Consider the following 25,044-nt stretch of genomic DNA (forward strand, 5'->3'; position numbering starts at 1 on the left):
CTTCGCCGAGTCAGCAGCCAATCAATGGCGAAAGGGCAAACACAATGCCAACAATTTCTCGCATCTCGCTGCGACACTCGATCGCTGTCGACGCGGTTGTCGCCGTTGCTGGGAGGTGTGTGTGTGTGTGTGCAACCCACTCGAACTGTGGGGGGATTCCAAAGGGTGAACGAGACAAGCGTGCGGACGCCATATGACCGGCGGTGGAAGGCAACGACAAGCAAACGCACTCTCCAGACAATTTATTATGCGCCCCGTTCATGGCATGCGCGCATGATCGCCGCCGACGTGGTGTTGGTTGGCAAAAATTGTCGCCGAAGGTCCTGCGGACGCAGAGCGGGGCGATGTTCCAACCCCGGTCCGCGCGCATTCGCGGGCCGATGTCACTTGGAGGTGTAATTTATATGCTGGCGGTAGTACTCGCGTGGCCTAGGCCTGTAGGACAAAGCTCAAGCTACGGACAACCACACTAGAATCGGCGAATGGCCTTGTGCGCCCTTCCGTCGGTCTCTGGCACAATATCGGGCGTATTTGTGCATCACTGCCAGTTGTTTGTTTCACTAATTATTCCTCCTCCGGGGTTCGGGGTCCGGGGGAATTCACCGCTACTTGCATGGGCTGTTATTTGGGCATTTAGGCAAATAAATCATTTCGCTGGCCCAGAGGACGCAGGGCGCTTCTTTCAGCGCATACGGGGAGCTTCCGTTCGCGAACAGCGGCCCGGGTCGCCATTCCGCCGGTAACGGTTTCCTTCGGGGGGTATGTGAAACAAGCCACGAAAAAATGGGTTCCTGTAATTCGCATGAGATCGTAATTAAACTTTTACGACGCTCATCATTTTCGGCCGACACGGCCTTAGCTCCAGCGTTGAAGCCCCGATCCCCATCGGGAGGCCCCGACGGTCCCGGCGAGTTGTAGCGTTTTTTATTTGTTTGTTTTAAATTATAGATTGGACGCTAAACTGTTTCCCGATGCCGTGTTACGTAGGGCACTCGCTGCATACGTTTAAGCAGATGGTGTGAAGCATGGGCAACAGAGCAGCCAGCTCTCCAGTAGTCGAGGGGCGAACGTTTCGGCTACGCATGCGTCTTCCTGAATTTTAAATCACGGGCCGTAAGCTGCTCAGCTGCCTTTCCTTGTGGTCAGTAACACGCGCATTCCCATCGCACGCGCATTCCCGATTGAGAAGCGCAAATAAACAACCACAATTTGTCTTACGCCACGGATGTGCAACGGAACCTGGCAAAAATACACCTCGTGATTTCTACCTTGAAAGAGTTACTCCAATTATTTCCCGAAAAAAAGGCTCCTTCCAATTCATCGCCAATCCGGCCAGGATCGCGTGTTTTTGCTTGCTCAAACACAACACAAGTGTATGTGTGTTACGCGCAAGACCGAAAAATTAAAATAACAACAACAAAAAAAGCCGCACGAAGCTGGGCGGTAAAGAACCGTAAATATGTAATTACTTTATTATTTTTCATTCCTTTCGACATTTCGCTGCACGATGATGTTGTTCGAGGCGATATGATTTACCTCTTATCCGTTTTTGTTTGGTTCCTCTTTTTACGATCTTGATTCCCATGCGGGAAGCAGCAAGGGAACGAAAGGAACTGATGGCCAAGCAATGAGCGCTGCAGGATGGCATTCCGCAAGGGTATAATGATCAATAATAATCAACCACAGCAGGCCGGGGAAAGGTGCTTACCAGCCGACAACGATAAGATTTTTCTTTCTCTTTCGGCCCAGCAATCACATTTTAGGTCAATGGATTGACCAATTAATGGCTTATCAACGAGCTCTAGTCGACGGTTGGTGCCGAAAAATGTTAACACATGCCGTGATGTTTCGGAATCCTGGCGAGTGAAGAGATCCTTTGGCGCGGAAGTAACAGCAAAACTCGTGGTGAAAGAAACCCCGCCACAAAGTTAATGCTAAGTTGTGACCGTGCGAAACAGCGCAGTTCGTTGAAGAAGACATTAAAATAATGGAGCAATTGAGCAGAGGAGGCAGGGTGGTTCGGAAAGGTAGCAGACCACGAATCCCTGTTCCGCGCACCAATCGTCGCCGGTGGGCGATCGCGCGAAGGTCTCCGGAATCTCCGCCGTGCGTTGCGTTGCAGCGACGACTGACACAAACAAAGCATCCTCTAGACGATGTATCGCTTTTTCTGCAAGTTTTACTTCACGCGATATCATGATGCGGCCGGACGCGGAAGGGACACTGTTGCGGTAGTGCGCGCGAGCATTGATTGTAGCGATTGTGTGGCAAAAGGCAACGTTCAAATGAACCTCCTGTGCAACCGTTGGGGGGCCTGCGCCTGCCGGTCGGTGCGAACGCTCGGAGTTTCGATTCGGACACGATCGCTCTTTTCGCCGCAGACTCCGGCGTGCCGAGGTTCGCGTGTTGCGCTGTCCGTTTTGCCACATCGTTCGAAAGCTGCTGCGCCCGGAGTCGGTCCAATCGGCTGGAGCAGCATAATCGCCCCGCTCGACGGTGGAGAGCATACTGAGCGAGGGGTCCAGCATAGCTCGCCGTGTTCGATCGCGTTGGGAACGTTCGATCCGTTCCGTGCCGGCCGCGGCCGAGCGTGCCAACACGCCGTGTGCGGCATTTCTAACAAATACATAAGCTAAGCTGCTCGTGCTGGTAGTGGGAGGCGTCCGTTTTCTGCCCGCTTACCTGACGCCGTCGACGGATCGCGCCGACGGAAGATCGATCCTGGTGGGCGTGACCACAAGCCGGTACGGCCTTTCCTCCCTTATGTGCAGCGCTCCATGGCCGGCCGGTTGTGCGGTGGTATTGGATGCCCGATAGAGCGTTCCGCCACTTTCGCCGCCGAACAAACGGATTTGCGGGGCGCATTGCGTCGATCCTCCGAGACACGCTGGCTCCACAATACCACCGCGGTGTACACAATGTTTCATTGCACGGCACGGCAACCATGGGCTGCATAATGGTGGATGGGAATATTTGGTCTTTTGCGATGCCTCGAAGGAAATTGTTTATTTTGTTGCCCTTTCACCGTTGCGGAAAAGAATACACCTACCGTTGGTGTCCTTTTACCTCCCCGCAAAGTGGAAGAATAAATTGAACCTGACAGCAACAGCATCCCCGAGTGGTATATAATTTCGTCTCATCGTCGAATCATCCTTACTCACACACACGTCAGATCTAGATGATCAGTGTAGTGTTCTGCTTTTCGATTCCTTTCGATTCCTTTTTTCTTAATGTTATTTCTCAATTATGCACAATAGTTCATTCGCCCGGGAATCGCGTTGCATCCGTCCTGCATTCGACCGCACCTCCCATGGCTGGTCGTATGACGAACCCAGCGTAATAGATAATAATTTGTTTATCAACCAAAAGAAATCACTCCCCCGGTTGTATTTTCCACATCCTGATTTTTCAAGCCCGCAGCGCAAAGATCGCGATCTTACAGCAGAACTTTTCGCGCACACCCGAGCTCAAAGTATTGTCGAGTTTCGGGTTACACATGATGGAGTGCTCTCCTCGACGGCAGGCTTCCTGTTGTTCCATTCCCCCGGGGGTGCTTTCCTCCGTCTACGCACCGCCAAAGATCGACTCGTTTCCCAAACCGTGCCTATTGAATTATCGGGTTAGCTGAGATTGTTTTATTTCGCTGGAGATCGTGATTTATTTTCCTCCTTTCCCCGTTTGCGCAATGCAACACAATTAGAGATGCACTTGGAGACCGTTTGTTGGTCGTACGGCCTTTCGTGACAAAGGGCGAGGGGAAAGCGGCCAGCCAGCTCAATAGACCACCTTCCAAAATCCGATCCCCGGAAGATTCGTTTTCCGGGCCCCTTCGCAGCCGCGGGTTTGAAATGTCGAACCACCCGGTGTTCCCGCATCCCTGCCAAGACCTAAGGCAAGAGGAACCTGCAGTTGCGACCGATGTAGATGGTGCTGGTGGATGAAGTTTATCACCGTAAACAAAAGAAACTCCAGCCGCTCAAAAGGGAAGGATCACGTTGCACTGCGGATGCGAATGCCGTTGCTTGGCGTACCGGTTGGCCACCTCCATTCTTCCATTTTCTGCCGGTCCAACATGCCTGCGGACTCGGTAGCGACCCGCCACTGGCACGACGAGGCGTAATGTTACGTTCTTGCAGGCTGCCGGTGGATGCCGGGTTCGGGCGTGCGAAATCCGAGAGCACTGCTCTATGGTGTGTTCCCCGTTTAACGCGCTTGCCTCGTCATCAGTATGCGAGCGATCGTGAGTGCTTCAATTTTCTTTTTCCCTCTAAACGATGGTATTTCCTGTCGCCGTGGTTCGCCAAAAGAAGCGAATCTCAGAAGGAAGTTCAACGTACATCAGCACTAACTCAATACAAGTGCTACAGGACGTCCTGAACATAAGCGTGGTGTCAGATGCTGTGGCGTCGAGTTAAAGCTAAATTTGCTAAATCTACTACTGATCATAAACGCAACGCTGCTCATGACAGCACAACTCCATCGGAAGGAAAGTCTCAAATTTTGAACAAATTCTATTTTTTCATTTAAACTTACGGGTGGTCTGGATTGTCACCACATGAAACCATACTCTAAGTCTAACTGTTTAAAATGGTCCGAGTTTTGCATGGAGCTAGCACTCACATTACTACAGGATAAGCAAAAAATGTATAAGAAGCTCCTTCGTTATTTTTTCAGTGTTTTGCGATTGTTTGGGACTGTGAGTTTATGTGTAGCCTCATAAGTATTGGATTAAAATCTGTGCGTACATAAATTGTTTCGGCAAACTTTTAGCAGATCATGAATTGGCAAACTTCTAGTAGATCATGATTGCTAAATAAACATAGTCGGTGGGAAAAGTGGTTTTTTGTCGTTTAATTAAAAATAATATATGTATGTACACGAGTGATGAAACATTTTACTGATTTTTATGTAGGGAAAAAATATAAAAGTTTCGTTAAGGATCATGATAGCAGAAGAATTAGTTCCTTAAAAAAATATTAAAATATATTCATTTCGGAAGATCTACAACTGATATGAAAAATCGCTCCCCTCAGGTTCGATGATTTGTTCATTTGTTCGCCAGAAAAGCGGTAATATCACCGCTTCTATCAACTCCAGCTTGGTGATGTCTCCATCCATCACGATCATCGTGTGTCGTAGGTCGAGGTACACTTTCTCGTGTTTGATCGATATCTTTTCAATTGGATAAAAACGTAACCAAACCCCTCGGCACGGCGGGCGATGGAAGAGCTAGCCTCAATTTGAATATGGCGGCCATTCGACATCGTTGCGCGCTGGCGACCAACATGCCGCGGAAAACAATGCTTTAATGTATCTGATCTTTCCGACCAAGCCGCCGACACCGTCGGGGATGAAATATTAAAATGTTAAAAAATAACACCGAACGATTGCAATCGGCCGGGGCAGCTTTTCTTTCCCGCCAGTGTGGCCCCTTCTTCCCGCCATTGGAAGTATGACACGTTCGCCGTTCGCCGAGCCATTTACATGTGGTCTGCGAGCTGCGCAAAACCGCCCTGCAAACAGCTTTCTCGCTGAGGAGCACGCGTCGGGCCTGCGCAAGCATTGATCTTGTTGAGATGTGTTCTCAAATTGTGCAGCGTGATGCAAAACGCAACGGCTCGAAATGTACACGTGCAGAAATTATGTTTTCGTTTTCCCGTTGCGTGGCCTACAACAGTCCATCGGCGACATTGTCATGTGTTTACCCATGATCGTATTTTATCACGCTTTGCTAACCTCTTGTCTGTTCTCCTTTCCTTTCTCTTTGCAGCCTCGCGAATAATGCCAACTTTGCAGAACTGCAATTTTTGAGTGCCCGTCGAGCGGCGGTTGCCGCGGCCGTAGCCAGCGCCGAGGCCGCACATGCCAGCGGCTCCGTATTACCTCCTCATCCACCCGCGTCCGCCACCATCGTACCGCTCACAATCTCTCCGCCGGCCACTTCCGGTGCGTCACTGAACGGGGACGGCGAGCGCTCGAGCAGTACCGGCGGGAATGGCACGACTTCGATTAGCAACGGCACTTCACCGGCGGCCGGAGCGGCTGGCGGTTCTAGTCCCGGGCTGCCGACGCCAAACGGCACCACCGGAGCGACATCGCTGGGTTCATCTGCTGGCCAGACCAACATCCCTTCCGTACCAGTGCCACATCCCAGTGACTTTCATCCGGCGTACAGGATACCCGGCTACATGGAGCACCTGTACTCGCTACAACACGCCTCTGCGTCCCTCCACGGTAAGGTTCTTGTGCGACCCGGAACGACCTTGTCACTTGCCGCCCCATATCCATGCCGCGAGCAGAGCTAAACGATCAACGAACGCCGGCATCAGCCGGAAGTGTCCGTTCGGGAGACGAAGCAACCGTCAACAAACACATCAGAACACATCCCGTGTGCCGATACGACGATGCCCCTTGTTGTTGTCGTTGCGGTCGTGTAACGCACGATGCAAACAAATGCTTCCATTAGCCGTTAAAAATATACCTGCCATTGCGGGATGTCGGTGGGCCTTCATTTCGGTTCGGCTGTTGTGCATGTCTCTCGCCCTACTGCTTCCCCTATCGATCATTCTACTTGGCGCTCGTGGGATACGTATCCGCCTCGGGTGTACGGTTGCCGCGGGTCTGGTATTTTAACTACCGAATGACTAATGTCTCCCGGTTCTCCTTCCGGTTGCGCCGCATCCAAACGCCGATGGTGTCGGGGTCGTCTCGCGAAACCTCGAACAACGCCCGAGCGGCAGGCCCCGGGGAGCGGGGTGGGAGTCAAAATATTATTTCAAAAAACTCATAAAACTCACTGCTGCTTCTGTGTGTCGTACGTATCCCCGCTGTGACGTTACTGGCCATTCGCAAGCAACAAGATCAGCACTGTCGGCACACGCCGCCCCCAGTTCCCCATTCCAGGAGGACGGTGACGAAATAGGTTCGGGCAAAACATTTGAATGAAATAAAAACAACAATAAAATGCAAACAAATTACACCCACTCTTTCTCGGCCGCGTGTGAAACCAACAAACACCCGGGCCACGGGAGAAGGAAACAGAAGTGCAATCGCGGGTCCAACAACGACACGCCATCGGGTCGTGTGGAACGCCGGGAGCATTTCTAAGCTAAACGCCCTGCCAGCCGCCAACCGGCCGAGGCTGGAAATGGTTTGCGTGGTGCGTGCAGCACACAGAGGAAGGGTTACCTATTTATAAGTACGAACACGTTCTAGTTCTTAGAGCCAGAGACGCGCTTCAGGAAATCATCCAATGCTAAGCGACGTACTGTACATTGTTCGCCTCTGGTTTGTTGTCTTCTGGAAGAAGTTCCACGATGATCGATTTAACGATCAAGCCTTGGTTCAATTTAGCTAAAAGTGTTGTTTCACTGTTCGCGAAATCATCGTTCAACCTCGTTACCAAATGTATAAAATATGCCATACGTCGTTGCTTAGTGTCGGACGTGTTCCCTCCAGAAGAGTATCTCGTGAATGTCAACCGATCTTCATTCATGCTTGCTAACGCCATCATTTCACTAGGTTGCGTGCCAAATGGGTTTATAAATGCAGTCATACCCTCGTAAATTAAATTTATGTATGAAAAAAATACGCGGAAGACGTACCCCAACCCCAGGCAAGAAGTTGCGATCCTGAGGAAAACGTTGTAAGAAACCTTGATCGTAAACCGCGCTGAGCATCCCGGTGTCGGTGCGGACATACCGCATCGTTTCATTTTTCGTGTTGGAAAAATCGGACGAGGGCAATTTATCGAAGTTGTTCGCTGATACGTGGACGGTTTGCAGCACGTGTACAATGTGACTAATTCGCGAACAGGTTTGTGAATATGGTTGAGCATCTTCTCGGTCAGGTTCTGCATAATGCGCCCGTTGCTTTGATCAAGTTGGCGGCGCCATGATCATGCAACCGAATGACAACGATGCAGTACGTCCATTTCTGGCTACCAACGATGGCCTCACAGTCTCGCCGGCATTGGAGTGCACTTGGGTCGAATTCGGACATCGTTGTGATCTTCATTGCGAACGCCTGCCGAATACCAAATATCTAACGCGCATACCAATGACTTGTAGTTCACGCAGTGCGCTTTTGGGCATATCGATTCGTCGCTTTTGAGTAGGGCTCATGAGTCGTTGTTTACATGTCTTCTTTTGCTTGCGGTTCCTGCATTTGCAACCTTCCAGGAAAGCAAACGAAAAGAAATGTGTTGTGGGTGGAACCCGAAACCTGCCCCGAACAACAAGCGACGCAACTCACGCCCCAGCGCTGTGTTATGCCTATTGCCTTGAAGCTCTAACGTGTTTTCGGGTTGCCGTGTGGCAAACGATGTTGACCGTAGAAGTTGGCTTCGATGGTGATTCCGTATTAGATATGGAAGAGTTGTCACCATGCCAGGCGGACAGTTGTTGCTCGGACACGCTCATGAAAAGGACGCGAAGCGTCAGCGCGGGCCAAGATTCGACTATGTTCGATGGCACTTTTATGGCCGGTTATAAAACCGTAACCGATGGTTTCAGCTGCAGCAGGGAGGCCATTCAATCGAGGAAAGCGAAAGAACGAGAAGTCAGGTCCTTGTGCGATGAATGACATTTCAACAATGATCATTAATGGTCTCGATGATCTCGGCCACTAGAGGGTGGTGTTGCATTACAAATGAGATATCAATCGTTTTTCGTACCCATATGCGTGAGATAATTAACGTCTTACTTCCGATTGGCCATATTAATGGTTTTTTCTTCTTTATTTTCATTCCGTAGGCCTTGGGCTGACATCAGAGTACATCAACGCCCGAAACGCAATTGCCGATCTGCATCCGGCCAGTTCACTGGCTAGTGCGGATTTTCACTTCAGCATCGACGCAGCTAGCCGCTTAAACAGTCCCCGGCCGGGCAGTATTCGGGCCAGCGTGAGTCGCAAGCGCGCCTTATCATCATCGCCGTACTCGGATTCGTTCGATATCAGCTCGATGATACGGTACTCTCCAAACTCTCTTGCTTCACTGGTCAACGCTTCGCGTAGCAGCAGTACCAGCGGTTCGTACGGCCATCTATCGGCCAGCGCGCTTGGGCCCACCCTCGGCATGCACAGTGCTATGCCACCTCACCTGCAGCATTTACTGCGCAGCAGTGGCTTCCTACATACACTCCCAGGACACCACACGCCGACGGCCAGTATGTTCTCACTGTCGCATCATCCGCTGCATCCAGGGCATTCGCTCAGCAAACCACAGGTACGACACAATACTATGCCCAAACAAGATTCCCATCTAACAAGCAACCAAACTTTTCACTCGCAGCAAATAACTGATCTCTCGAGCAAGAAGCAAGAACAACCCACATCCAGCTCACAAGTGACCCGTGTCGAAGCGGACAGCGCCAGTACTGCACAGCAGAAAAAATCCCGCGTTAAACGGGATGGAATACTACACGTGCCTACCCACAAGGGGAGTCCGCAGGACGATCGTGCAACAAAAATCACCTCGAATAACCATCTAAGCCCGACCTCTACCCAAGGACCGTCTAACCAGGGATCAAATTTGGCCACCTCCACAACTCACAACGGTGGATTAAATCTGAGTCCTGTGCATCCAGAACTGGGCAGTGGCGGACGAGGTGGTGGTTGCGATCTAGCCGGTGGAACTCTTGGTGAAGGTGCTGGTGGAAGTGCAATGGACGTAAGTTGCAACAATGGTAACATGAGCAACGCAATGGGAATGTGTGGTGGTTATCGAGAAGTGGGCGGAATCGGTCATGATGGGGGGTCCAGAGCGGATACGACAGAGCCAAAGGATGAACCGGGAGATTTCATAGAAACCAACTGCCACTGGCGAGATTGTTCGCTGGAGTTTAACACCCAGGATGAACTGGTGAAGCACATCAACAACGATCACATTCATGCCAACAAAAAATCTTTTGTCTGCCGCTGGGACGATTGTTCGCGAGACGAGAAACCGTTCAAAGCACAGTACATGCTTGTGGTGCACATGCGTCGTCATACGGGTGAAAAACCGCACAAGTGCACGGTAAGTGATGGGCTGGACTCCAAATGAAACGAACTGTTACTTGTACCAGTGGACTGTTTTGCAACAATTCTACTTTCTTTTCGTTTCAGTTCGAAGGCTGTTGTAAAGCGTATTCAAGACTGGAGAACCTTAAGACTCACCTTCGTTCACATACGGGCGAAAAGCCATATACCTGCGAGTATCCGGGTTGCAGCAAAGCATTCAGTAATGCATCCGATCGTGCCAAACATCAAAATCGAACTCATAGCAATGAGGTAGGCAAATATGTTCGATTCTTCTTTATGGAAATATTTATAAATTATGAGGGAGTGGTAGAGGAGGAACCCGTTGTTAATGAATTGGTCGTCTATTTTTTTTTTAGAAACCATACGTTTGCAAAGCACCAGGCTGTACGAAACGATACACTGATCCAAGCTCGCTGCGGAAGCATGTGAAAACGGTCCATGGAGCAGAATTTTATGCCAATAAAAAGCACAAAGGCAATAACTATGGCGGCGGTGGAAGCAGCGGTGGCGACGGTGCTGGCGAAGACGGAGAAGGCTCGAATCATATGTTCGATAGCAGTCCCAGAAGCGAGGATAAGACAACAAGCATGAGCAGTCCTAGTATTAAGTCGGAGTCTGATGCCAACTCACCGACCCATCCGCCGATCAATAGCCCCATGTCCATTTCGGCACTCACCGCTGGACTCGGTGAAGAGCTGCATGACGGAGGAAACATGCAGTTGGGCAGTATGGTGGGACTTGATGATCCCGCGTGGCCATACGTTGACGAGGATCTTGAGGTGGCCGACCTACCGTACGTGCTGCGTGAGATGGTCGATCTCGGTGGGGCGACGGGAGCTGCGACAGCAGTTGCGACTCGCAATAATCCTAGAAACCGGTTCAAGAATCGCATTAACCATAAGAGCTCTCTGCTCGGTAGCAATCCACTTTCCAACATACCGGAGATGAACAGTGGACATATGCGTAGCTTTGGTCTCGGGGAGCTGAACAAAAAGATTACCGATCTCAAGATGGAACCAGGCACTACGCCACCCCCGCAGCCAATGTCACATCCATCGCCCACGATTGGCAAAGCTGGCCAGACGGACCTACAAATGCGTCCACCCGGTCCACCATCATCCACGACCACGGCGACAATGATGATGATGAATGCGTACCTCAATCCAGCGCAGAACCGACGCGATAGCAACAACAGCACGACTAGCAGTTCATACTACAGCATGCGATCGGCGGATATTAGTCGTCGCAGTAGCCAGGCATCTCAGCAAAGCTCGATCTCAACCATGCGACCCAGTTACTATAACTCCTCGTCACTGTACGATCCGATCTCCCCGGGCAGCTCTCGACGATCTAGCTCCATGTCGACGGCCACGACGGGTGGTCAAAGCTTGCCACCACCACCTTCGTCTCATCTGATTGCTACCCATCTGCAACGGTTCGGCGGAAACGGTCAGATGATGAACTCCATGAACGCCATGGGTGGACAATCCGGTGTAAACGGTTCACGACACTCCATTCCGAACAACACGAGTAATGGGGGTATGAGTTTCTTCGGTCAACAGCAGCACGCCCCAGCAGGACAGATCGATAGGCGTATGTCGGAACCCGTGGCTAGTGGATCACATACTACTACCAGTACCGGTAATGGTATGCTAACTGTCGGTCCAATGGCTGGCCGTATGAACTCTCAGTATATGAACCGACGCATGGTACCAGCGAACCCGCAACACAGCCAACGGAGTGTCCCAACTTGCACGGCCACATCCGGAGCTGGAGATGGTGCAGCACCGGGCTCCGGAACGGGAGTTGCTTCGATGAACAATAAAATTTCTAATCCTCCCAACACTGGCAAGCTACACCCGAACCAAGAGGTTGTACTGGACGAAGTCGAGGAAGGTGAAATGGTGGAAAACAAACTGGTCATCCCGGATGAGATGTTACAATATCTCAATCAGGTAGCCGATATGGCTGGAGACGTAGGTGGGACTAGCAAAGTTGCTAATCGAACGACCACCGAAACACCCAGTGATCCATTACCTGGTGGCGGAAGTAATTGGAACGCAGCGCAAAACGATAACGGTGCATTCGGCGGTGGTGGTGGTAATAGAACGATAAGCCGCCCTCACCCAGCCGTTAACTTTACCCAACCTCAATCGAACATGCTAATGAGCCCACAGTCACAGTATAGCAACGACGATTGTAGCCTTATGAGCAACGTTATGTCGCCACAAACACCGCAACACCAACAGGTGATGTCACCGATGATGCCTGATAATACGGTTGCCCCCTTAGCCCCAACCACCAGCAATACCAACAACTACTCGATACCTTCGCAGATGATGTCGCAACAGACACCAGCTACCCAGGGTCAACAAACTCATCCTCCCGTTCAGTGTCAAATGATGCACAACGTTAATGACATGCAAAACTTCAATAATAGAAACAACAGCTATGGTATGAGTAACAATGGCACCGAAGTTTATTCCCAGCAACAGCAGCAAGAACAGCAGTTTCAACAGCAACAGCAACAGCAGCAACAGCAGCAGCAACAACAACAGCTACAACAACAACAACAACAAATGCGTCCAATCGCTTGTTCAAACATGATCGGATACTATCACCGAACTGATCAAAGTGCTCACCATTGTTGTCTTGCAATGATGATGCAGGGATCACTTCACATCAATCAGCCTTCGGCTGCAGGTCCATCCAGTCAGCAGCAGCAGCAGCAGCAACAGCTTGGAAATGGTCCAATGCAGCAACACCAGCTGCAACAGATGCAAAATAATCAGCATAAGAATCCTTTCAGCATCAATGTGGCCAGTTTCGCCGCAACCAGCAACAATCAGCATCGCAATTCAACGGCAGCGGAGAACATATCCGGCAATGTCGCTAGGGCGAACATTGAAATCCAGTGTGGAGACATCAGCCAATCTCAGATGTCTCCCGCAATCGCTGCCATTACGCCGAGCGGTGCCATAGCCCCGCCACTTGGTGCCAACGGATGCCAGCAATCGATCGAAAATTCAGTTGCGATTGCTGCCCCTTCGGCTCCACCGCAACCGATGGAAAGCAGCCTTCAAACACCTCCGCTACCATCCACACCGACCGGTTTTGGTGACCCTACGGCTACTGCTGCCCCGCCACCCGCTTTGCCAATGTCACTTACCGAAGACAACGGTATTGTCATGGCGCAAGCGACAAACAACGGCAGTGCCATGGGGTCTGACACGTACCAGCGCACTCTCGAGTACGTTCAGAACTGCCAGAATTGGAGCGAATCGGCAGCCGACATGGTTAGCAGCAGCACGCATCCGTCGTCGAACCTGGTCATTAACGATATGAGCACGTCGCTGAGCTCGTACTTTGAGGAAGACCGTTACCTGCAGATGATCCAGTAGAGAACAAGAATGCCATTTCTTCTCGATCAACGGAATTGATGCCCATCGCGGAAGTAGTGGATTAGCTATGAGATGAACACAATTTCACGATTTCGAAAAGAACACCCATCCTGTTCAATTATCTTGAACAGCAAATTCTGCCATACCTTGATCAGTCAAAATGCGATCGATCGATCGATAGGCTGGTCGGTTAAACGAGTTTCCTATAGACTTTAATTTTATTTCGACCCAGGCGGCTTTGCGTGTAGAATGACTGTGGCTATTTTCTTCTTTGTGGGAGACATTGTTTATCCTTTACTCTCCTTTTTTCTCTTTTATAAAGATGAAGGTTTGAAAATGGAAGAAAATAGATTCGTTGAAATCGTTTGTTTGTATCATTCTACAAAGGTTGGATTGTACATAGTATGTAGACCATGTACCATTGTTGGTGCTAAGAGGCAACGTTTAATGTATCAGAGGAGGTCATTGCAAAGACAAAGCTTATCAACAGGCACCGGATCGGATCATTTCATTATGATCGTATACTTGTAAGCGATAGGTTGAAGCCGGCTCCTGATAGTGTTTAACTTCGATTCTGGCTTCTAGAAGTACTTTAAAATTGAAAAGAATGTGAAATAAATGATTCGTTGAATATAAACCAATAATCCCACATTGTTTGACTCATAATTATTCTCTTAAGTAATGCCAGAATCTTAGACTCAAAGGGCAAAACCCATACACACAGCTTGTGTTTGTTGAATGCTCTGACTAGCGTTGCAACTATGAATAACAAGTTTCAGCACCGGCGCTGCGATAACGTTTCGGAAATTCCACTTGTAAACTGACAGACGCATCCCTCGAGCTCTGCTTGCACCAACGGAGATTGTCAGATGTGATCCATTTGATGAAGTCATTCACGAAGGGTGACACGCTACAATAGCATATTAACAACCATGGACTTATACATAAAAGGTTATATTTTTTTAGTGCTGATCTTGACAGTGCAGGGTGATTGTGAGTAAACAAGTTTAATTAAAAAGACGAGTGAAGTTAAAATTGCATTGATTTCTTTCGTTTAAGGGATATTTCCGGATAAGGTACAATTTGATCTAAGCGAAGTGTTGAACAAAAGGTGCGGCGAAACGCCCTACACCGAACGGCTTAAGCCAGAAAATGGTAGAATATTTGAGAACCCTTGGTTGATCATGTTTCGTCATCCAGAGGAGAACGATGGATTCTGTCATGGAACGTTGCTAACCGAACGCCATGTGCTGACTACGGCAATTTGTACTGAAACGATTGTACTGAATGAGTAAGTACGGGAGCAATGTGGTGATCACGCGTACGTCGCGTTAGATGTGCCATGTTTTTTAACATGATCAATCGATCGACTCTTTTGCAGAACGATTGCCGTTTTAGGAGAGTATGAGCGCAACCGAGATCTCGACTGCGATTCGAATGGAAATTGTACCGACCCGATTATGGAGCTGACAATAGGAAACTACATTGCTCATCCGGGCTTTAAAGGATCTTCATTTGAATATGATATTGCTCTTGTAGTCCTAAATGCAAATGTCACGTACAGCAACAGTTGAGTATTGACAATTACTACACTACCAGTGTGTAGGAGCCGGAATGGTACGCTGAATGGATGTAACACCTTGTTCTCTGTGTTCCAGGTATTCAGCCGATTTGCTTGCCACTGACTCCGATCATAGCATCTTCCGTACACATTCCAGTCCAATATGATGTACTTTGGCCCGAGGAAGGCGCACTTCCTAAACAAATCCCGATGAAATATGTACCACATGCAATTTGTGAAAAATTTACCGCAAACCTACTGATCCTGCACGAAGGGCAAATTTGTGCGAAATATGAAAGGCAAATGGCGGCTCGTTTGATGAATGGTTCCGGTTCTCCGCTGCTGGTTGAATTCCACGATCGTATCTTTCAGCTAGGAATACTTTCGATTGGTCTAGCTAACGCTACCTACCGTGATCCATATGTGTACGTTAATATTACTACTCACGCCAACTGGATCCACAACACCATACTCAATGATATGCAGTAATAAAGGTCATTTTTATTCATCATCATTACAAATGTGAACATAAAAGCAAATATACAAACCAGGAGATTCATTTTGGCGAGCTTCAAGTTATGTGAAGGATGTATACTTTCGTTTTTCAAGATCACTCTGAATGGTTTCCGTGAACCAATTGTAGTACGGCGCTACCGGTGTGATTATATAAGGTTGATCTAGTGCGGCCGGGTATCGAGGTCCGTACGACAAAAGCCCAATAAGATAGATTTTGTTGTCTCCTTGCACGGTGAAAATAGGTCCTCCGTTTCCTCCCCGTAGGTTTGGCTCTTTTTTCTTATCTGCCTGCGGTGTTCTATGGGTTTTTCCGAAAATTACACAAAACATTCCATCAGTCAAGTGTATGGTGTAACCAGGCATGCGGTCGCTGCAGTCCTGAGGGCTGATTTTTTCCAGTTGGTACTGCTTTGGGACCATAGACAGACCCGTATCTCTTCGTCCACACCAAGAGGCAGTGTACAAGAACGCCTCAACGTCCAGTTCTTGGTTCAAACAGATAGGGACCACTGATAACCCATTTATGTTAGCTGCCGAGCGTAGTTTCACCAGGGCGATATTATTCGACTGTTTGAACAGATTAAAATCTGGATGGGGAATTACCACATCGACTAAAATATCCTGTACAGCGGGGGCACAATCTTTATTTTGATTTGAATTCCCCTCTATGCAGTCACGATCACTAGTGGTGTTGTATTCTCCCAGACGCGCGTATGTACTATAAATATTCATTAATCGAAAGATATTGACATAAAAATTATTTTAATTATTTACAAAATGATACTTACAGTTGCCCAAAGTCTTCAAACCGTGCCACGTGTACCGTCGTCAACACATACTCTTTGTGGATCAAAAGCCCTTGAAAAATGTTAATTACTAAATCGTCCCGTTTGAAGCCAAACCGAACAAGCCAGGGATGCTCGAACAAACGAGAATTGACAGGGAATTCAGATTTTTCGTAATGCCGTTTTCCACATTCCTCATTATTGAGCAGGAGTGACCCATCAGATTCTATATCTGATAATTCAGCAACAACATAGTTATTGGATATTATTCCGACTATGGCCAATGGAGCCAGAAAACGAAAAATGCGAGCCATTAATTGGCACTCTTTTGTCTACGTCTAAATTCTTTCTTCCTTTAGCTGTAAACTTCCGTAGCAAACTGATTGCAATAGCTATGAAACGAGTGATAATGGATGTCCATGAATACATTACAGAGCAAATTCTTGTATGTGTTATCATTTTTGAAACTCACATTGTTTAAACCATTTAAATTTGTTTTCAATTGATAAGAATATTTAAAGAGTGCATGTCGCTCCATTTTATTCAAATCGATAAAGCTCGTGCGTGTAAATCAACGCACATGTAGGTGTGAAAGCGTCTAACACAATGTAACGTTCGTTTGTGCTAACACAAATGAATGTATGCAAATGCATCATAAAACATTTTTGTGTCGAATACACACCAGCGATGGCAATTTTACATTGGACTCATTTCTACTTTGTCATACACTGCTGGTATACAAACATGCAAGTAAACAAATGCTTCAAACCAGTTGCTTTGGTTTCAGTTGAGTCGTTTACGGTGGAGAGTGGGCACGCATCTAATCCGATTAACGATGCGGATAATCTTTGTTTACACATTTTTCATGGCGGTGCTCAGTATAAGTGGACAATGTTTGTCAAGATGCTTTCTCATATAAGATAAGTTCACGATCTTCCATACTTAAACTGATGACTATTTTTCAGGGGTTTTTCCGGACAAACTGCACACAGAGCTGAGTAATTCCTTCAACAAAAATTGCGGCGAAATGCCGTACAGTGTCCGGAACCGCCCTACATTCGCTCGGATGTTTGAGAATCCTTGGCTAGTGCTATTGCGTCATCCAGAGGAATCGTTGCACTTTTGCCACGGTACATTGATCAATAACCAATATATACTTACGACGGCCGTATGTGGCAGCGCAGTGGTGACTAATGAGTGAGTTAGAGAATTAAATTACTAAACGTTTCACAACGTTACTTACCGTAACTTCCTAGGAATGCTACAACTCGCCATCGACCGACAGAAATCGTGCTAGGCGAGCACGACCTTAGCACCGAACCGGATTGCGTAACTCCGTGGAATTGTTCACTGCCTGTTAGGAAGCGTTCCGTTAACAGAGTGGTCATTCATCCACATTTCAGTAATGTCACTAACGAGAACGATATTGCTCTTTTATTCATGAACGATACCGTACAGTTCGACAGCAGTTGAGTAGATCAATCGAACATGTGTGCGTTTTTAAATTCTATATTAATGTTTTTTTTTTTTTTGTTTCATATCGTTATGCAGCTCTAAGGCCTATTTGTCTGCCAGTGATACCGATCCTGGAAGAGAGCGACCACTATCAGCAGACCATTTATAATACCATTTGGTCTAAAGACAGTATACAAAGGCAAATGTGGATGCGATACGTTCCTGCTACCGAGTGCCGAGAGGTGATAAAAAGTCAGCACACACTCCAGGATGATCAGATATGTGCTAGAATTTACGATAAATATGCTGTCGATTTGAATGGCAGTGCGGGCTCTGCATTGCAAGTTGACCATGACGGTCACATTTTTCAGTTTGGCATTTTATCCGTTGGCACTGATGCTATCCATAAGATGCCTCAAGTCTATATAAACATATCCAAACACATCAATTGGATAAATAATTCCATCTAAGAACTACTGAACTTTGATCGTAACGGTTAAAGCGGATAAAAAGGCGAAAAGTATGATTTCTATAAATTTTGGAAACAAAATGGCTATCTGAAAATTTACTAAACCTTTGCAATATTCGTATCTGTTGAGGTTTTTTATATGCATTACAATAAACTACACGCTATCCAATGAGTATTGAACATTACCTTTTCTAGTTTTCCTGTTGTCCATTGAATCCAACCGTTACTTTAAAACCATTAATCAATGTGAATGTGAACTGCTGAAATGTTTCACTGTCATCGATCGATATCTCATATAGTGGTGGGAAAATCAACTCCCTGCAGGGATTCGAATCTACAAATATGAATCCATATACGTCATATCTTGCGTATACAGCACGGTTAATGACTACGGTTATGGAATAGGGGATTTCATGTCCACCATATTGATTAAACTCAAGTGTCAAATATTGTTTATAAACAAAGGGAAAACGACGGCGGAGGACCCATCCTTACTCATCGGATACCTTGATGAGGACGCCTATCTGGGACAACTGCGTATCGGCAGCAACTTTCTGCACTTTTCGGCGGCAACCAGATAGCACAAGCCTGCTTCAGATAGGCCTGCGCCTGCAGGTGGTTTCATTCACCTGCTTCACTAGCTTGATCAAAAAGCAAGACAGCGTTTCGTCGTCCACATTGCCTACTGTTCCGTTGACCGTTTCGCACTTTGGAAGACCCTTCAACGTGTACGCAAACACCTGACCAATAGCAACATGCAACGCGGGATCTTTTATCAACTTCAGTAGCCTAAGAAACAGAGACAGCACCTTCCGGAAGTAGTACTCCCGATCGCCAACGGCCAGCTAACCGTGGCAGTGAGCAGCATCCTTGCAAATCTGCCTTCGTGTGCGCTCAAATTATGCAACATTTTACTTAAAACAGACACAATTACCACAACCGCAATAGCACTCCCCAACACAACGGTCATTCTAAAAGCAAACAACATTAACCGGACTGTCAAAGGTTTCTTGTATTTTTCTTTTGACGATTTGTCAAAATGCTCTACAGTATTTGACCAGAGTATTACATTAGACCATGGTATACAGGCTGGCCCCGGTTTTCGTCGTTTGACAAATCGTTCGAAGCTGGTTTATAGCAGCGTGCTTTGTTCTTTACTCATGTGATTCAATGCGTTTTGGATGACAGAATGACAGAATTTATTCCGCTAGCCTCGGTTTTCGTCGCTATCTCGTTTGGTGACGAAAACCGAGGCCAGCCTGTATTCGAAAAGAATGCATGTAAGGCACTTTGCATAGCTTCAGCTGGAAATGTGAGCCAATATGAAGACGAAGAACTAGGCTTTCATTTACCTTTTGACTTCATTTTCTCCACCCTTACATAAACTACGCGGAATCCTTAATGGATGTTCAATCCATTTTATACAACGTATGATTTGAGTAAACTGGAATCAATCATTCAGTCTTTACATTGACTCGTTTAGTGATTAATTTGACTCACCTCGTGTCTAAATCGAGTCAAATCATATTCAAATAGATCGAGTCACAGCCGAATCAAAACAAGTCTCAAACAAATCAAATCTGATTCGAATCCCAATCGAATTAAATTTTTAAAATCTGACAAATGGGATCCAAATCTTTAGAATCCGTCAAATGGGTTTCGAATCTTTATAATCCGTCTAAAGATCGAATCTTTGGATCTTCCGATCCGCGTTCCTGCCAACACTACTTTGAAGTTATCAATTTATCAGACAAATATCGAGTTATTGTCATCAATTTTCTGCAACTAGTATTGTTGTAAAATAGTAGTAACATTCGGTGTACTAGTGGTTTGCATGTAACTGATCAACTAATAAAACAGGTTTGTTCTTGCAAAATGCTGCGATGACGAAGCGTTTCCGACAACCACATTACAAGAAAAAGAAAAGAAAACAATAGATCGTAAACTCAAGTTTAGAAAATTTGGGTCTTTTGCTTGAAACGAAAAGTGTCAATAATAACATTTTCCTGTAATCCAACAAATCCCAATCCCAAACAATTTGTTGTTGCCATCAACAAATCTATTGCTGGGCTAGAGCAGTGGTTGTAACATTATTCTCTTCTTGATATTTCAGAGACGAATGGAAAAGTGTCTATTCGTTTAAGCCAGACACCTTAATGGAAGATAGTCAAACTTTCTCCTTTTTATCTTGTGGCCAGCTTTCAGCTAGGTTGTGAAAAAAATCCCCACAAACTGCAATGTGCTCTATGGAAAACCGAAAAAGAGGAAAGATGTAGAAGGTAAAAGTTCATCTTGTAAATTTTTACGCAGATAGATGAGTCACCGTTGTTGTTGATTGAATGTTGTAGGAATCTTAGTAGTTGTGCTTTTCTGATGTCATTTAAAAGACTCTGTGTTGGTGCAATGCAATTTCATTGCGTTTGAAAACCTGTTTATACTAATTATTATGTCGTGCGCTGTTTTTTGATTCCATTGTATTTCCAGTTGGCAGAGACGAAATATGCCATACCTCGATAACAATATCAACAAAAGCAGTATCGGCCAGCGTAATACATTCCGAAATTACTGAAACAGCCACAAGGTGTCCACATGTGGTGGGGATCTAAGTAAAGAACAACGTTGAATCCGTGCTCAAACATAACGATATATCCAGGGCTGTAAGCTTCCCCGAGGAGACGGTGTGCATAACCACATCCTTGATAGAGTGTAAAATGTCCGATTCGAAACCCACAGCTGATCATCATAGACAGCAGATTGATTCTCAGCAAGCGGGTTTAGCACGAACGGTTGATCCCAACTCGCCACCTGCTGAAACTCCTCTTTCAGCTAATTCAACGCCAAAAGTAGAATCTGCAGCGGCCACAATAGTTCCGACGGATATTTCGATCACAGTCGTTGAAGACACATCCGGAAACTCGTCGGGAAGTCAATCCACTTATACAGCAGCTGATCAATCCTTCTCGGCTGAAGTAGTCCCGCCAATGCATGCAATTCCGACTTCTCAAGGATCGTCAATTGAGCGCCAGACATCGGTTGGATCAATCGATAGCACGACTATGCCATCAGGAGCGCACGGAGGAAACGGAACGGGTAGCAATGGTTTCCGGAGTTCTTTCAGCAATGGTCGTGTATCGTTTAGTCGATTCATTTCCGTTGATCGAACCAGGGCTGCAAACGAAGGATCTGGTTCATCCGGACGAGGATCAAATTTTAGCAATGATATATTCAACGATTTCCTGTCCCTTATGCAACAAGCGAGGCATCCGAGCAGCTTATTCTCGTCGGAGCGAAGAGGTCTCTTTCTTCAGTCGGGTCGATCCCATGGAACAGGCTCTAGCACACCACCACTATCGGGTACCAATGGTTCAGTCGGCAATACCTCCTCCAGCGACGTTATTATTGATGTAGACGGAAGTAACATCAATGCCGGTACCAGCGCAACAAATGGTGTGGCTTCCCTACGATCGTCCCATAATGAACTTTATCCGATTTCGACCTCTTCATCTTCGGCAAGCACTGGAATTCGTCCTTTCTTGTGGATGCAGGGCGATGATAATGCCGCATCTTCGAGCAATTCTATTGGCGGACGGTCGCCAATAGCTCCAAATTTCAACTACAACCATCATCACCATCATCATCACTTCCATAACCACCAACCGTTGCACCAGCACCTTCACACGGCTGCAGTGGCAGCAGGAGGATCATCGGCGGGGCTATCTACAGCTGCTGTACAGCAATCTACTATGGCATCCGGTAGTGGCATCGGGGATAGTGGTGTTCCAACCGGTAACGGAGAAGCAACAGCAAATGGTGGCGCTTCTACACCAACAGGAAGTGTTCCGCCGATGGCAGGCGCCACCCGAAGTAACAGCGTAACCTCGAACCACCCAAATGACGAGGCCACGGTACACGAAGCATTAAATCAAATTCCCGAGGCGCGTGCCATGATGGACACATTTGCACGTTATACGCCGCTGCTATTGATCTTGGTGGCCAAACTTTGTTACGATCATCTGGACGGCATCATGCACTTTCTGCTGCTACTCATGACGTTCTACCACGCGAACTGGGTCGTACGGCAAGAAATATCCAAGCAGAAACAACGGCGCATTATTGTTCTGATGCGTGAGCTAATAATCATTAGTGTGGCTCTGTTGATTTTTGGGCTGGTGATCGAGTGGAAGAGCATCTGTTTGGTGATACTGTTTATGCCCGACCATCTGCAGCCACAATCGTTGAAATCGTTGCTCTTCTCCGTCTGTATAACTGATTTAATATTGAAGTTGATAACTATTATTATCAAGATTGTCGTTACTCTCATGCCTCCGAGAGTAGTGGACTACAAAAGTCGAGTAAGTTCAAATGCACGATCAACCAAATATTGATGGATTTTTTTATTTTATTTAACCAATTTATTTGTTTTTTTTCGTTTATTCATAGGGAAAAGTTTATCTTATGATTGAATCGTTATCCCAGCTATACCGAGCCGCAGCGCCAATTCAACCATGGCTCATATTTCTATTCGAATCATACTCTGGGTCTGAAAAAATGGTCGGAGTAATATTATCCGCAGTTTACATCGTAGCCAAATCCACCGATTTGCTCGACAGGATCAAATTTGTGCGTCGATCATTTATTAAACTTCTGCAGAAAACGGTAAGTATCGTTGATATAAGCGCTGGTTTGATAGACCTGAACATTTCATGATGCATATAGGATTAGTTAACATTTAAAACAAGCCATTTTTGTATGCTAGTACTATTTTGTAGTTTATGTTGAACATGTTTTCTTTATCAGCATAAAAAATTAAAAAGTTATTTGATGATTGGCTCCAGAGAGGATCGAACTCACGACCTTCGCGTTATTAGCACGACGCTCTAACCAGCTGAGCTATGGAGCCAGATCGTGTGGTTGACACTTGTGACCGTATTTATAACTAATGCTGTTTTTTCTACTTAACCCCTTCACAGTTTTTTGTCGCACGTTTTGTTTCTACTTTCGTTGCGCGTCGTTTATTTCGAGTGGCCTCCCCTTTCCCGAATTGTGTGCTGCAAAGAGCAGTTCTTTGGTGATTTTACGATACTTTTTGAAGTTTTATACTTTTTGATGATGTCTGAATCTGTTAGTTTGCTAATGTAAGTCTAATTTCATATGTTTTGAAATCTTTTTCCATCGTTATGATGGATAAATGATGACGTTTCGCTCCAACAAAGTAGTGTGACGAATATTTCAATAAAAACTTCAATAATATAATAAATCGAATCATCCGAGTGCTTCTAACGATGCCCAAGAGTCGTCTGCACCGATAATAACAAATATCAAGTGTCGAAACTAACTTACACACCACTTTAGCTAACAAACATATGATGAAATATAACTGTCCGACTTTGCGATTGGCCGACAAAATTCTGACGTTTTCCTCTCTATTGTTTATTGCGCCGCTTGGATACGATTTTTTTCACCGTTCTTTTTGCAAGTACTTCGTAGGGAGGTGCACCAAGAAGATGCAATGAATAAAAATCATTGTTATCAATTCTAAGTACTCTAAAATCGACCACAAAGTCGGACGCATGCTCATTTTTTGAGCGTCCGGATTAACTTTGGGCCCAGTGTATGTGGAATGAAGTTCAATGTACATAAGCTCAGTTGCTTCACATTGAGCACAAAGTTTTTACAAAGTATCAGGACAACATTGTGCTTTACATTATACAAATTGCTCCAGTGTTCTAATGGTTTGTTTGCTGTTAAATTTCATGATGACTAATTTGATTCATTGTTTTTCCATTCTTTTCCAGAGTTATGGAACAGTACCGACCAAGGAGCAGTTACAAGCTTGCGGAGGACAGTGCTCGATTTGCCATGATAATTTTAACTCGCCTGTGTTGCTTGAATGCAACCACATTTTTTGTGAACTGTGCGTCGGTACGTGGTTCGATCGAGAGCAAACGTGTCCTCTTTGTAGGGCGAAAATCGTTGACGATCCATCGTATCGCGATGGTGCCACAACATTCTTTTTACAGCTTTACTGAATATTGAAATCAGATGTTTCCGTTTTTTTTTTGTACATTAAGAGACGTGTTTGATTTTTTTTTTTCTAGTTTTGTTACTTATTATAGATTAATATGTTTTTTTTTAAATTCATTTTACAACAAACAGTCAACAGAAAACAGTTGGCTTGCATGTGCTTGGAAGCAAAAAATTATCGAAATGTTTGTTTGAATAATTCGAAAACTTTTGTTAGGCGATCTAAAATTAAAGCAATCGTGAAGGAAAATTGAATTCGCCCTATCCTAAGTCAAAAATTAGATGGAGGCATAATCATGAAAAACGTATCCAAACGTGCATTTTACAGTTGGCTGTTGATTTAATTCGAGTAATATTCAACGTCGAGTCCACAGTGAAAGAAGACAGTAGAAAGTGTAGTGCAAGGAAACGCAAAATTCTTTCTGTTTACTAGAACAAATGCGAAAACAAAAATTTTCTCGCCGAAAAGAAATAGCTAGCTATTAGAAATGTCGTCTGGAGAGAGAAAGAAGTCAGGTCTGGATGTAAAGATATGGCAGTGCATGTAGAAGTAATGCATCATTAGTGCAAATCGTTAAAATATATTGCAAGCACTGTCAACATGAAAACAATGTACAATAGAAGTATGTATTCGCATTCAATAATAAAGGTGTCCATTATCTGTTTCAGTACTTTATTGAACATAAAACGTGTATCTTCACGATCATCGTCATGGATGCACCTAATGGAAAATAATTGGGTACCCGCTGGTAATGTCAGTAAATTGAATTAGAAATATTTGGTATTTATGATTTGCAAATCATGTTTTGA

General features: G+C 46.1%; 5 protein-coding genes and 1 non-coding gene across 7 annotated transcripts in view; 4 read left to right on the forward strand and 2 right to left on the reverse strand.

Annotated features, from left to right (window-relative positions):
• The window catches only part of LOC131260445 (transcriptional activator cubitus interruptus), a 45,791-nt gene extending 31,732 nt beyond the window's left edge, over window positions 1-14,059 (forward strand). The window contains exons 2-6 of the mRNA XM_058262174.1: window positions 5,771-6,234; window positions 8,754-9,226; window positions 9,293-10,018; window positions 10,108-10,272; window positions 10,380-14,059. Of these exons, the coding sequence (XP_058118157.1) occupies window positions 5,771-6,234; window positions 8,754-9,226; window positions 9,293-10,018; window positions 10,108-10,272; window positions 10,380-13,424 (4,873 nt within the window). The 3' untranslated portion in view covers window positions 13,425-14,059. The remainder of the gene's footprint in view (window positions 1-5,770; window positions 6,235-8,753; window positions 9,227-9,292; window positions 10,019-10,107; window positions 10,273-10,379) is intronic.
• A 543-nt stretch (window positions 14,060-14,602) lies between these two features.
• LOC131261107 (CLIP domain-containing serine protease B9-like) lies at window positions 14,603-15,565 on the forward strand. The gene is made up of 3 exons (XM_058263027.1): window positions 14,603-14,715; window positions 14,806-14,993; window positions 15,083-15,565. The coding sequence occupies exons 1-3, from the start codon at window positions 14,609-14,611 to the stop codon at window positions 15,472-15,474; spliced, it is 687 nt and encodes a 228-aa protein (XP_058119010.1). The 5' UTR covers window positions 14,603-14,608; the 3' UTR covers window positions 15,475-15,565.
• On the reverse strand, window positions 15,562-16,600 carry LOC131263407 (CLIP domain-containing serine protease HP8-like). The gene is made up of 2 exons (XM_058265606.1): window positions 16,290-16,600; window positions 15,562-16,219 (listed from the first exon to the last, which is right to left on the reverse strand). Exons 1-2 carry the CDS (start codon window positions 16,598-16,600, stop codon window positions 15,562-15,564), a joined length of 969 nt encoding a protein of 322 aa, XP_058121589.1.
• Window positions 16,601-17,048: 448 nt separating this feature from the next.
• On the forward strand, window positions 17,049-18,382 carry LOC131261014 (melanization protease 1-like). Its single transcript, XM_058262894.1, has 4 exons — window positions 17,049-17,179; window positions 17,252-17,483; window positions 17,543-17,754; window positions 17,838-18,382. Exons 1-4 carry the CDS (start codon window positions 17,122-17,124, stop codon window positions 18,209-18,211), a joined length of 876 nt encoding a protein of 291 aa, XP_058118877.1. The 5' UTR covers window positions 17,049-17,121; the 3' UTR covers window positions 18,212-18,382.
• Window positions 18,383-19,927: 1,545 nt separating this feature from the next.
• LOC131260532 (RING finger and transmembrane domain-containing protein 2) lies at window positions 19,928-24,910 on the forward strand. Of its 2 annotated transcripts, none has more exons than XM_058262284.1 (5): window positions 19,928-20,070; window positions 20,324-20,489; window positions 20,695-22,562; window positions 22,651-22,866; window positions 24,006-24,910. In XM_058262284.1, exons 3-5 carry the CDS (start codon window positions 20,922-20,924, stop codon window positions 24,237-24,239), a joined length of 2,091 nt encoding a protein of 696 aa, XP_058118267.1. In that variant the 5' UTR covers window positions 19,928-20,070; window positions 20,324-20,489; window positions 20,695-20,921; the 3' UTR covers window positions 24,240-24,910. The 2 variants fall into 2 exon arrangements, with proteins under 2 accessions (XP_058118267.1, XP_058118275.1); XM_058262292.1 differs by lacking the exon at window positions 19,928-20,070 and adding an exon at window positions 20,106-20,218.
• On the reverse strand, window positions 23,037-23,110 carry Trnai-aau (transfer RNA isoleucine (anticodon AAU)). Its single transcript has one exon. It is a non-coding gene; the product is annotated as a tRNA-Ile (tRNA).
• Window positions 24,911-25,044: the final 134 nt, after the last annotated feature.

This window comes from Anopheles coustani, chromosome 3 (assembly GCF_943734705.1).
Source record: "Anopheles coustani chromosome 3, idAnoCousDA_361_x.2, whole genome shotgun sequence".
Classification (NCBI taxonomy): Eukaryota; Metazoa; Arthropoda; class Insecta; order Diptera; family Culicidae; genus Anopheles; species Anopheles coustani.